This window comes from Branchiostoma lanceolatum, chromosome 17 (genome assembly GCF_035083965.1).
Source record: "Branchiostoma lanceolatum isolate klBraLanc5 chromosome 17, klBraLanc5.hap2, whole genome shotgun sequence".
In the NCBI taxonomy this organism is placed as follows: Eukaryota; Metazoa; Chordata; class Leptocardii; order Amphioxiformes; family Branchiostomatidae; genus Branchiostoma; species Branchiostoma lanceolatum.
The window spans coordinates 8,068,424-8,081,733 of record NC_089738.1 but is presented as its reverse complement, the minus strand read 5'-3'; the positions used below and the strand labels follow the sequence as shown (position 1 = coordinate 8,081,733).

Below are 13,310 nucleotides of genomic sequence, written 5' to 3'. Positions count from 1 at the left end.
CGGCCGATGACCCCATTATAGTTCCGCGCCACTATGTGTGAATTATGGTCCTGTTTACCGCCAGAACTAGCGAGGCAGATACGCGTTCCGCTAAAGTTGATGGCCCAGAGCTACACAAACAATCCCGAACCCGTTAATGTGTTTTTATGTTCTATAATTTGCCATTCGAACAGGTGTGGGTTTAAATGTAGCCTCACAATCAAAACTTCCCATCTATGGTATGCGTGACTAATTATGCGTCCATCGGAAAGTGTCGCCATATTGGAGTCGTAATGCTTCGTAAAATATGTTGCTGACCGTCGCGCGCTCACATATTTCTGCGGCGCCGACAAAGGTATGGCCCGATGACGGTGCCTGGGGGTACGTTGACCGGATGAGGGCGCTCTTACGAGGAAGTCTCGGCGATCAAACGACCCGAGTGCATCGGAAACCCAAGTTCTCTATCGCCGGAGGCCAGGTTAAGCCGGATGGCAAGTGCTAAATACTGAGGGAAGCTCTGAGGGCGAACTGTCGGTCTCTCATCCTGTAGTCATCCCTTTTCCATTCACAAGGTTTCACGGATTTTTATTCGTCTTTTATGTCAAGTTTGAAAAGGAATATTTCAGTCTAGGATTAAAACCACGCGACTCAATTGGTGTGACGTAATCATCTGACAATCCCTGACGCCTGAGAACTCCTTGGTATGTCAAAGAACGCTTGCAAACGTCAAGAAAGAACACTTGTAAACGTCAAGATCCGGTATTTTGTTACAAATTTGCCGCCATGTTCGGATATGTCTGGCACGCAATGGTACTGTCAACGCTCACGGAATCCAACTAAAAGGCGAGGGACGGTCGTAAAGATTTAACGCTTTTTTTTTGTATCTACAATAATCTGTACACAGCCAAGTATTTGTAAAATTTACGCCTGTTTGAGGTATTGCACAAAATATTCCACAAATACAGCCTATGAAAGCAAGTTGGGCATGAAAAAATTCGGTCTGAAAGGACGACATTGTCACAACTTCCTACCTGGGCTACTCAACACCTGTTATTATACGAGACAGAAGAGTAAATGACAGTTTATGGTCCAGATATTTTTGCCTAATTTCACAGAACAACGCTGCTGAAAGATCATCATTATCTCTTTCCTGTCATAAAAACTTTTCCCTCGTAGCGGATGTTCTCTCCTTTAGCAGTGTGACCTTGACGCTTTACGATCAAGGACATTCTTGGCTCCATGTGCCGTGGGAGGAATTTGTCTTACTCTTATACATCCTTCGATCAAATCATATCTAAGATGTCCATGCTATCCTCTACATTGTTGTCGTTGTACGAACAATACCTTAGTTAACCCTCTTCCTGCTGCCTAACTCTGTAGCCGATAGAGAATGGGATGCCAAACGGCTACTTCAGCATGCTAAAGGTAAATATATGCCTACATATTTCCAAATCGCGTGACAACAGCATGTCATATTCTCGAGGCTTTAAAAATGTGTGGCGCCAGATCTGACATCATTTCTCAGTATTACGCGAGTTTATGGCCATGCAAACACTAAAGACGAACAACTAAAAAGTCGTCTGTCTCTTGTCAAAGAATGAAATAGTCTTGTCAAAGAGTACAGACCACTAATGAAATGGTGTATAAAGATAAGATGTGGTATTAAAAGAAGATGAATATGTCTTAAAGTTGCTTAGTTCAATTTCTAAAGGAAAATTAGCTAAGTTGCGCTGAGGTTTTTGCCTTGAATGATTCTTTTATAACCCGTTCAATGCATGAACAGTACTTGGACAAAAAACGTACCTCTAGGCTAGCCTCTACCAGGCTCCAGAGGCGACTGGAAAGAGTAAAAATTGGCCAAATAGACATGACATGCAAGAGGAGCTTGCTATAAGGACAGTTTGACAGATTTGACCCTCTCTCCGTAGCCGACTCTCTTAGTCTTACCATACTATTCACTCTATTTGGCCAATTTCTACTATTTTCCTAGCCATCCGCGGAGCCTGGTAGAGGCTACCTCTAGACTAGTGCCTTAGAAAACATCTGTGGCTACATAAACGAGTGACGAGTGGTCTTGACCGTCATGTGTGTGTCCGGTATGATTAATGACCACAGCTATCGCTACCAACTCCTGCACGCATCTGACTTTGCCCAAGAGATTTGTAAAATTCCTCATATTCCAAACCGACAGCAAGTACTCAACGCAACCACATACCAGGGATTATCCTACGTGTTTGTGACAGAAACGTTATATCGTGACCAAAGACAGGAGTTTTCATCGCACTGTCGCAACCATTTGGACGGCTCTAGGCGTGGCTATACCCCCATGGCCTCCCGGGAATTTCTGTAAGGTTTGAGCCCTCCGTATCTCGTGGCATTAACATAATGGACAAAATAAACACGTCGGTTTCTCCGACTGAAATAATAGGAAACGTTTGCATAGCGAGATCCAAGCTTGCGTTTCGTCTTTTTTGAGCGAATTTTCCCAATATCTCTACAAAACGTCATCGTAGAAAAATTATACTCGAGGAGTTATCAATTAGTACGAAGCAGTGATAGACATGATAATTTTGGTACAAATGGTCTTTATGTGTTCTGCTTTAGAATGACTTAAAACTTCGGGAAAATGGTAGAATAGAATACAAATACAAGGTTAGCACACAAAAAATACTAAATACACAATGTTTTTAAACACAGCATCGTAGCACAAAATTGCATACCGAAAGATACGCTCCCGGGCACTGTACTTGTAAAAGATAAACTTGAAATGTACTTACAGCCATTTGATAGCACTACTCCGTCCATCGATGAAGACCAGCAGTAAAATCCCCCACAGAACCGGCGTAAAATCCATGACTTGAATCTTCTATCACAAACAGATTCCAGAAAACACGTTGCAGGAGATACTGGTTCTATTCCCAGTCCTGGTGAGATCGCAGGTTGAAGAGGTGTCCGCTTGGTGCGTCGTTTCCTCACTGCGTCCTGTGGTAAAGTGAACAACAGATGGATGAGCGCATGGCAATTATCTCTCCCCCCGGTAAACAAACCGTGTGTCGCGAGACCGGTGCCGAGTTAGGAAACACGGCTTCCCTACAGCGAGCGCGCCCGGCCCACACGACATGAAAAACGACCTCCTGACGTCTCGCAAAATTGATAGGGGCTTGGCGACGTAAATCCTAACTTTGTGGCCAAGCCAGCAACTTTCCGCACCAACTAACAGTTAACAGCGCCTAAAAACTGGTACATTTCAAAACCTCACATGTTTAAAACACAACAAAACGTACAAAGAATGTGGCAATATGTAAATATATCTACTTGTAAACAACAACAAATGACAGGATAACGTTAAACATGCATAGACGTAGTACAGGAGTTACACCTTTCTTGTATTGTTTTCGACCGCCTTTTCAAATACACTCTCCCGGTTCGCGCTTACATGGTAAACGCTCGTTTCTTTGCCAAGTCAACATCAAGTGTAAACGGGCTTGTTGGATGGAATGATATAAACTCATCGGAATACAAAGCAACAAAAGTTTACCATAACCAGGTATCCACGTAACCTTCGTATCAAACCTGCGGCTAACAAAAAATGTCCAGATATATACACAGGAAAAGACGCGCGAATGATACGAAGCCAACAAACTGAGAGATATAAGATGCTTCTCACACGTTACCTTTATATGTTTCCAAGGCGAATTCCAAGAAAGACGTATCCGATTCACCTGCGTTCAAACCGTCGCACGATGCCACTACTTGTAGCGACAAGCAAAACTCTGAAGCCAAAGTGTGTTGTACAGAACAAGGCGTGACAAGCGCGTACTGCACAGTGTCAGAGTACGGAAGCCACTGACTAGCCAAGAGACACCACGGCACACCTAGATGCACCTTCTTCTTTGATCCGTACCGCGCTAATTACCTGTCGGCCTCTTGTTAAAGGGGCCCCGTCTGTAGTTAATAAGTATAATGGTGTCTTCAGTGCTCATTATGCAGAGACAGTCGGACCGATAGACACAAACTGACCGGGGACACTCGCCCCGACTGACAGAAACAAAGCGACAATGATACCGCCATGCCGCGATTGTTCAACTCTGCATAACAATGGCGTGAACTCGTGTGTCTCTCACCTCATTCAAGTACGCAAGACGGTCTTGTCATAGATCCGACAACCCCACCGACAGGGGGAGGGGCAATGAAACTGTTTCTACTCGCCGGCACAGTTTGCGGTGAGGTCATTCAAACGAGAAAGGGAGAAAATAAACAGGAGTCACCACGAAATTTTCCAGCTCATTAAATAATTTAAACTGTTCTCTTTCAACTCGGAGGGATAACATTATCGTCCGAGAGAACTGTCAATCAAATCGAGAGCTTCCGATTGCGATTAGTTGGTACTTTGAAGCTGAAACAGACTGGATGGCACATTTCTGAGGTACAAAACGTTTTGTTTCACTAAAGTTAGGACAGACAAGGTCTTACTAAGCCACAGACTCGTCAGCATTTTTGCTGCAAGATAGCTTAAAATGTGTGTGTGAAGTTTAGGAGGTTTGAATCACATTGGAAATCATTTGGATGTAGTCGTCGATGTGTGGATGGAAAAACGGTAGCTTACAAACTTTAAACGTCGCTACTCAAAATATGTCAACTCACAAACGAGCGGGATACATTTGGTATGATTTTATCAAACCACGATTTGTACTGGATCAAGTAGGATACGTAGTCTGAAATATCGCTTTCATAGATCCAGACGTGTGTGTATAGAAAGGAATCCTGCCGATTTCTTGGTAGTATTTTAGGGGTGAAGCTATAGCTTGAGGCATAAATGTAGGGATTTCCAAATAAGTGCGCTAATTAACAAGGTATAAGATACAGTTTTCCAAAAATGTCCCCAAGGAAATCACAGGTTTTGTTGCAAGCAACCACTGTGGAAAATACGTGGGTAGTCAAATTTCTTCCCAAACCCGCATTTTCGGAGGGGGTCGCGCTTGCGTTTGGTTCTTCCCACCAAAACATTCAAAGACTGGTTTGAAGAATTCCTCGGTCTGAACTATTTTTGGACATGGCCTCAAGACACTTTCAAGACACGAATCATCACTTAGATCTCCACATATGTTGTCCATAAACTTGGACTTGATTGCCAAGACTTGGCCCAGTCTGCTATGCACTTGTAAGTGCAAACCTTGGGGGGAGGGGGGCTGTGATGTCACGGGGGCCTGCATATAGGTGTCAAAATCTTCATAAACAAGCGTTTTATTTTGAATTTTGCAAAGTCCGTCCGAAAACTTGTCTAACATCTGACGGAAAATGATATGGTCCGACAAGTTATGAATTAGTGCTACTGTTCACAATTCTTTCTTTATAGATATGTTAAGCACAATACGACTTTGATAGTGTAGACATTGTACGGTAAAGAATTAACTAGTCCTGCAAATACTTATTAGTCTGGATCTGTGCCCTAGGCAGTACTAAATGGCCTTCCACTTCGACGATTCTATATAAAGAATTCAACTGTGGCCGATCTGGTAGTTGTCACATCCGTTTGACAGTCGTTTGAACATGTAATTAAATCATCATCTGTTTTTGAACGAACTAAGAACCTTGATCATCTACTATAGTATAGACATACATATGGAAAACCGTTCTTCGTTGCAGGGGGTCCGGCGGTTACATTTGCTAGCCTCCACCAGGCCTTCCTACGGGGGTACGGATCGTAGAATTCGGGAAAAAAAGGCCGGGAGAGTCAGTCCACGTGAAGGTTAACATTTCCCCATCCCCGCTTGCAAATGAAACCCTTCGGTGGTCAAAATTCCCTTGCAATATTCTCCCTATAGCTGGTGTAGTCAGACTGGTAGAGAGTACAAATGTATTGCTTGTATAAGATTTATTTTACCCTACCTACCCTGTACTGTATACGTAAACTCCTCATCCACATAGGCATACAATGCAAAAAAACACTCTTGTAAATTCGTCTACACATGTTTTAGAAACTTAGAGAAGAATTTAAATCATGGATATAGATAGAGCATAGCATATTTTTTTCTATTATTCTCTTCGTATGTACCCTTCTGCATCTAGCCCCAATGTCAAGTTATGCATATGCAATAAACTTCATTGTCATTGTCAAAACTCTAGAAAAAAGCAAGTGGCAAATATTCGGCAACTTTCAACTTTTTCCGTACTCCCAACCGTGCCATTGAGAAGAAGTTTATTTTCAGGCTACTTTCTTCCCTGCCTTCTATTTATATCTAAATGTTTCTATATTAATATCTAAAGTTTATTTCTAAAATGTCAGAGACACCCCTGCCGTTCTTGAAAATGGACTAGCCCTAATTGCTCTGTACAAAGACATTCATATAGCGGTAATTCATATGTATCTAAATGTTCTTGCATTAATACCTAAATTTCATTTTGAAATCTCACAGACACCCCTGCCATTCTTAAAAATGGAATAGCCCCAATTGTCCTGTACAAAAATATGGCAATTATAATTCGCATGTATCAAAATGTTCCTACATTAATACCTGAAGCTTATTTTCAAAATCTCACAGACACCCCTGTCAAATTCTGAAAATGGAATAGCCCTGTACAGAAATATTGCGACGGTAATTCATACACACAAGCGTTAAACCCAAATGTCCTGTTTCATCATACCAAGCTGTGCATTTTCCACGTGCTTGATATACGTTACAACCACGACGCCTTGCCAAGCAATGCATGGTATGTGAGCGCGCCACTAGCACCCATTAAAAACAGCCATCACTTGTACTTAATCCCCCCTCTCACTGGCCCCGCCACACGTTGGCGACCTCGCTGCGTCCTAAATTTGGATGTGTGCTACCCTTGGCTTTTAAATGGAAACATAATGCAAAAACGTACAAGTATTGCAAAAAACAGCAAAACACACAAAGTGTTTTTATCGATGAAATTCGTTGAGCGCGCTGTCAAATCGCTCGGAGGTCGCAGCGAGGTTGCCAACGTGTCGCGGGTCCAGTGAGATGGTTGCTATGAGAGAGTTTACTACTACACCACCACGCGGTGTCAAACAAACCGATGAAATATTGACCGCGGTTGGATTCCTGGTCTTCAATGTTGTTACACAGACGGACGTGAATCACGGTAATTAAACTCCCATCCCTCCACATCTCGCTATATATTCTGTACCGGCGGTACTAAATATTGTTTAAGGCAGTGACCGAGGTGATCGCCCTCATAGGGGATGTTGAACTTTAGCTGCCCCCTCCTGTGCTCTATTAAAGCAAGGAGGGTAGGTTTAAAATCAAATTTGATTTTAAACCTACTTGATTAAAGCTAGGTCATATTTGTACGATTTTGGTAGCCTTTACCAGGCTCCAGAGGCGGCTGGAAAGAGTAGAAATTGGCCAGATAGATAGATAAAATGCCATGGGTGTAGTCCTCTATCATAGGAGTACAGTTAACTGGCTACGATTTGGGGCCGTGTGGTTTTCAGCAAGGCTTTGATAGAAGCCATGGCCGACAAGGATATAGTCACCTTGTTGCTGTATTGTTATCACAGCCAGTAGGTAACGTTAGTAGGTACCCATTTGAGTAAGGAGGCTGTTGTATTAAACGTGCTCGAGGCACCTCCTCGAACACGGGACCTCCATTTTACGTCTCTTCCGAGAGACGGTTACAGCTCCAACAAGGATACCCTACCCCGGATATACGGCAACATTTTTCCTCACCTAACAGCTGAATTCTTTTAAAACACATCCACGACTTTCCCAATACAAGAATGCTCTCCATATTTGCTGCCCTAAACCCCTCGTACGACAAACATCACCGTTTCCTAAAGCATGGTGTGGTGATGACTGTGTGATAGGTAAGCTCCAAGCAGATGTTGGGAGGGAAGACCACGTTTCTTTTTTGTTGCCAGGTTTTTCAACACATAGCGGGCAACCTGAAAGCAAGCAAGGCTAAGACTATGATTTACGGTAAGTTTTTTTTCGTCACAAAGCAACAGAAATTTGTAAGACACAGAATGTGTTTCATGTCTTAAATCTCTCGCACGGCATATGTCATCGTTAAAACCTAAAGCATGACGTGGGGACGGTTGTGTGATTGGTAAGCTCCAAGCAGATGTAGGGAGAAGCACGGTTCTTTTCAATTTTGTTGCCACGTTTTTTACACATAGCGGGCAACCTGAAAACAAGCAAGGCTAAAACCAGGATCTACGGTAAGATTTTTTTCGTCACAAAACAGTAGACATTTGTAAGACACAGCTACGACTTTTCCACGAATGTTCTTTATATTTACTGCCGTAAATCTTTCGTAAGACAAATGTCATATTTTCCCTAAGCATGATGTGGCGACGACTGTGCGATAAGTAAGCTCCAAGCAGATGTTGGGATGGCAAATCACTTTTTATTCCAGTTTGTTTAACACAAAACGGACAGCCTGAAAACACCTGCTCGAATAGTATACGGTTGGGGCACATAGAACATGGCTCTATAAGTAATAGATGTTTTCAGTGATTTGAAATTGTTCCATATTGTGAGTAAGAAAATGACAAGCGCTCAAAAGTGTGTATATGATAGCATGCCGGCGCAGGTACTACAAGCAGTAAACTTTTCATAATGATTTATTAGATGATCAGGACGTCTGAACTAGTGTGAGGCGTGTTTTAGTGTTTCCGTGTAACAGCGCCACGCTGCGATTCTTTTGTGAACAGCAAGCATTCTTCACACGACTGCCTGTCGCAAATCCTTGTTACATGCTGGTATATAATTTAGGGTGGAGAGGGGTTTCTGAAGGGACTGAAAAGCTAACAGAAGTCAACCATTATCCCTTCAAAAAGGGTGAATGCCCTGTAGTAATGGCACAGAATACTTGACATTCCCACAACAAAGACATCTCATAATCTGAAAGCTACTTTCATCACCACACCTTTCTTGTGAAAACACATAACACCTATTAAAGCTAAAGATACACCTTTCAAATAAGACTTGGCGAATAGCTACGAGCACAAGAGAGTTAAAGGCAACGAAAGAAACATTAGGGCCCAAAGTATAGAAATAGAAAAAAATGCTATTTAGCACATTTGCGCAATAACTTAATGCTTTGAGCACTTTAAAACCGCGCAAAACCGTGCCATACGATGTTTCCCTTAGTTTTGCGAGCCTACAACAACACTGGCGATGATTTTCTCACATCACGACGTCATAATTTTGCATGATTGACGTCGCTATACATTGCGATAGTGTTGTTTGAACTAATCATGTATGGAAATGACTAAATACATTGACTTTCAAAATCTGATTTTCGGGCCCTAATATTGCTTGGGTTTCCTTTAAAATAGTGTTCTTAACCAATGTCAATGACCGGAAATTCGAACGCGTATTTGGCAGTGACTTGAACATTTCCCCACCATAGGTTATGAGAGTTCTATCAGCACCAGATGTAGAGGATTTGCTCCATTTCCCCCGTAACTACCGCGGCTTAGCCCGTGATATTGTTGGTGCCCGGGTAGCGTGTTGCAGGGCACCACCTCACTGTAGTTCAATTTAGCTTCCAACAGGCCTTCCTAAGGGATTGTAAAATTCGGTACTCTCCAAGCAGAGGAGTGGTCCAGCTGTGTTTTTAGGCGTTTTTATCGGGCGTTCTACTTTGTCATGTTTTTTTTTTATCTTACCAACCAACACCATAAAGATAAAGTAATGACAAAGTAGAGAGTCCGAAAAAAACGCCTAGAACACGTCAAAAACCAGCCGGATCCACTCCTCTGCTTGGAGAGTACTGATTCGGCAAAACTGGGAATAATTGGCCAGGAGAGTCAGTCTGCGATAATGTTAACATCTCCCCCTGATGCAAATGAAACCCTTTAGTGGCCAAATCCTCGAGCTCCGGGCAAACATTCTCCCTATAGCTGGCGTAGTTAGTTCGGTAGGGACTAGGGATGTCCCTATAGCAGCCACACAGTTGAGCAGCTAGTTCCGATTAGTTCGTAACTGGGAGACCCCGGTTCAATCCTGGGAAGGGCATCCTGCTTGGAGCTGCATTCGTCTTTCGGAAGGGACGTAAAATAGGGGGGGGGTGTTCGAAGAGGTGCTTCGAGCGCTTTAAAGAAATTACAACGGCCTCATTGCTCATATGGGTACCTTCTGACTGTATCATGTGTATGTACTGCAAATGAATAGTAAAGACACACCCTGCGTACAACTCAAAACACCTGCAGTCTCGGACTTGGTGGGTTTATTCAAGTTAAAGTGGAGGGGTCCAATGGGATGAGTGAAATTGCTGTCAATCACTTCAGAGCGCGGTTGGCAGTTAGTCTTGTCCAGACTCCATGTTAGGTTGCTGGAAAAACGGTGGAAATTGGCCAAGTAGACTGAACAATATGTCAGGGCATGGTGTGGCGACAACTGTGTGATAGGTAAGCTCCAAGCAGATATTAGGAGGGAATGTCCCTAGAGCGCTGATTGGCGATTTTCAACATTTCGGGGCCAGGGAGTAGGTTCTACCAGCCTCCGCGGGTCGCTGGGAAAATAGTAGAAATTGGCCAAAATAGAGTCAATTGTATGAAGTGAGTCAGCTACGGAGATAGGGTCCAATTTTGCAACCCTAGGGCTGGGAATGTTACCCTCCATGGCCAAAGCCCCCCGGCAAATGTTCTCCCTATAGCCGGCGCGGTTAGTCTGGTAGAGACCAGCCAGGGAGGGCCAGGGTCTTTAATTTTGCTGGAGAACTCTACAGGCAACAATACAATTTCTGCAGCAAAAGAATCTAGCGGCGCTTCCCCAAAAATAAACGCCAGGACCGCCAAGAAGGCCTGCGAGGGAGGCTAGGTATGAGAACTACAGTACAAGCCTTTCCAGTAGCATGCAAACCAGGTGAGCGATTGCATCCAGCCAGGGTTCAAACAAGCAGCCTTGAATACCAGCAAAGTTAAGTGAAGGTCTAAATTGGCGATCTAGAGCCAAAAACATTGGAAACATCCCAGAACGCCGGGAAAGGTATGTTGCCAAGGAAGATTTTGGCACCACGCCCTTCCCCCCCCCTCCCCCAACAAATCATGGTGCATCCTTTCCTTATCCCACTCTTCCTGCTCTAATGATGGAGAACAGACAGAGAGTCACAGGGACAGCTGTAGCGTTGATGTTTTTTAAAATGTGAATTTTAACGACATACCATCTATGACATGCCTTTTGGTGGGATTCTGTCCATCTCCAAGCAGATGTTGGGAGGGAAGAGCGTAGCCTTTTGTTTCTGAAACTAAATCCAGAGACACTCAACCCCCTTGAGAAAACTAAAAACAGCATTGGTTGTGAAGTACACGCTATTTCTAAGCGGTCCCAAGACTCCTGAAATATGCCAACTTTTTTGCACCTGCGATACTACTTAGCTTCAACAAAATGGTATTTTGATTTGGAGTGTCTCCATTTCGTGGTAATGACAGAAGGGTCATAACTGCCAATTAAAACTTCGGCGAGAACACAACTTTACGGTCTATGCGTTCTAAGCTGGCTTCTTCTCCGTATTTGTAAACAAGAGCTATCCACCACTTATAAGACACTTCCCTAGCACTTCCAGAAAATTACCCCTCAAAGTTCTCCTGCAGTACCACAGGAAGTTACTAGGAGGCACATACACAGCCCGCTGCAGTACCATAGGAGGCTGCCAGGAAGTCCATTCTTGAACTTGACCTTTGTTTTCTTAACACCCACCCACCTACCTACCAAATATCATGAATATCTATTCACAGCTTCTCAAGTTATGCTGTTTGCATCAAACACACAAACATACAAGTTCCGCTGCAGTACCGTTAAGAGCCGCCATGAGGCCCATTCTTGAACTTGACCTTTGTCTTCCCAATATTTACTCACCTGCCAAATATCATGAAGATCCACCCACAGCTTCTAGAGTTATGCTTTTAACATCATGATCAAACACACCATCCACAGCCACTCCACAATGGCAAACCGAAAACATAACCTTCTGGCGAAAGTAAAAACATGAGATATCAAACTAGGATTACAGGTCAAGCCGTCCGACAACAAAACACTCAGGACACACGGGAGCCTCACGGGCTAGTCTTAATCTGTTTTGCCTGGTCTTGAGACGCGAGAATATAAACATCAGATCTTCTAGAGCGAAATAAAGTAAACGATAGGACCAACGTAGTTAGAAGACAGGGTATGAGGCTAGGATAAGGTCATTAGGTGTACAAGGTCAAGAAAGTAGATGGCGGTGTCTGATACTGTAAGTTCACTGAAGTTTGCAGTGGTTTTATGTCAGTCTGCGATTTTCGTGGTGATCTCTTCACCACGAACTTGAAAGTACCGTAAAAATGCTTGTTTTGTCTTTTGTGCGTCTACCCCTTTGTTTCAACCGCGAATCTAAAACCACAGCGAGCACTCTATTTTCTCCTTACCGCAAAATTTAATCATCGCGAACCTAAAGGCATTTACAGTACTAGTCTTTATCAGACTAGTCGGGTTGCTGGAAAAAGATTAGAAGGTATTCGCTTTATTTGGCAAATTTCCAGTATTTCAGATGAGTCTGGTAGAGGCTAACTTCAGGTACTTGAGGAAGGTTAAAAAAGGACAAAATTGTCTTAAAATCAAGTTGAAGAACAGAGAGACAACTACAACACACAAGAACATCCAAATCGTGGCTAAAGTCTTGAAATGAGGTCTTCTGTCAAAATAGTTGTAGGCCAACAGTTTGGTGTCTATGGGTCAACAAAAATGGTATTTGAAAACCTTCTACCCCACTCAAAAGTCGTATTGATAGACTTTGATATGTTAAAAAGCACTTAAAGATACAGTAAGCAATATCACAATGTAAATGTTGAACAGATAGTTCACAGTACAGAAGACTCACCTGATATTGACCAAGACCTCGTCCGACACTCGTCCTTCCGATCAGAAACGACAAGAAAAAGCCCGAAACCTCGTCCGTGTCAACGCAGAGTGGAGAGAATTTTGTCTCCTTGCCAGTTTAGCTGTCCGGAAATCTGTATCAGGAACGCCCGATGTCTCAGGATGTGCCAACAGACCGGCCAGTCTTCCTAACACCGAGGGATTGTGAAGAGAGAAGTTGTAAAACACAGCTCGAGCTCACACGAGATCTCTTCCCCACAAGTTAATAGAACCAACTGTAGGTCTGGGATGTATCAGTCCCCAGGGGGACGGTACAGCTTTGTAAGGGGCGGAGTCACACACCAACATTACTGCAAATCAATTAACTCCCATCGCGTGTCATGTACGACACATCCCCCTGAGCCAGGATTAGACTATAAGGCACAGAAATATCGCTTGGGAGGGGCTGAATCTCAAAGCCTGTCGATCCTAGCTTTGTGCCCTTTTTGACAAGACACA

The 13,310-nt window shown here is 43.4% G+C and overlaps 1 protein-coding gene across 2 annotated transcripts in view; it reads right to left on the bottom strand.

Moving 5' to 3' along the window:
- Positions 1-13,075, bottom strand: part of LOC136422972 (protein Wnt-11b-like) — a 21,484-nt gene extending 8,409 nt beyond the window's left edge. The window contains exons 1-2 of one of the 2 annotated variants that reach the window (XM_066410939.1): positions 12,814-13,075; positions 2,757-2,961 (exon numbers count right to left, since the gene is read on the bottom strand). In XM_066410939.1, the coding sequence (XP_066267036.1) occupies positions 2,757-2,833 (77 nt within the window). In that variant the 5' untranslated portion in view covers positions 2,834-2,961; positions 12,814-13,075. Of the gene's footprint in view, positions 1-2,756; positions 2,962-3,653; positions 4,017-12,813 lie in introns of those variants that run through there. The other variant, XM_066410938.1, reaches the window with a different exon arrangement.
- Between the last annotated feature and the right edge of the window lie 235 nt (positions 13,076-13,310).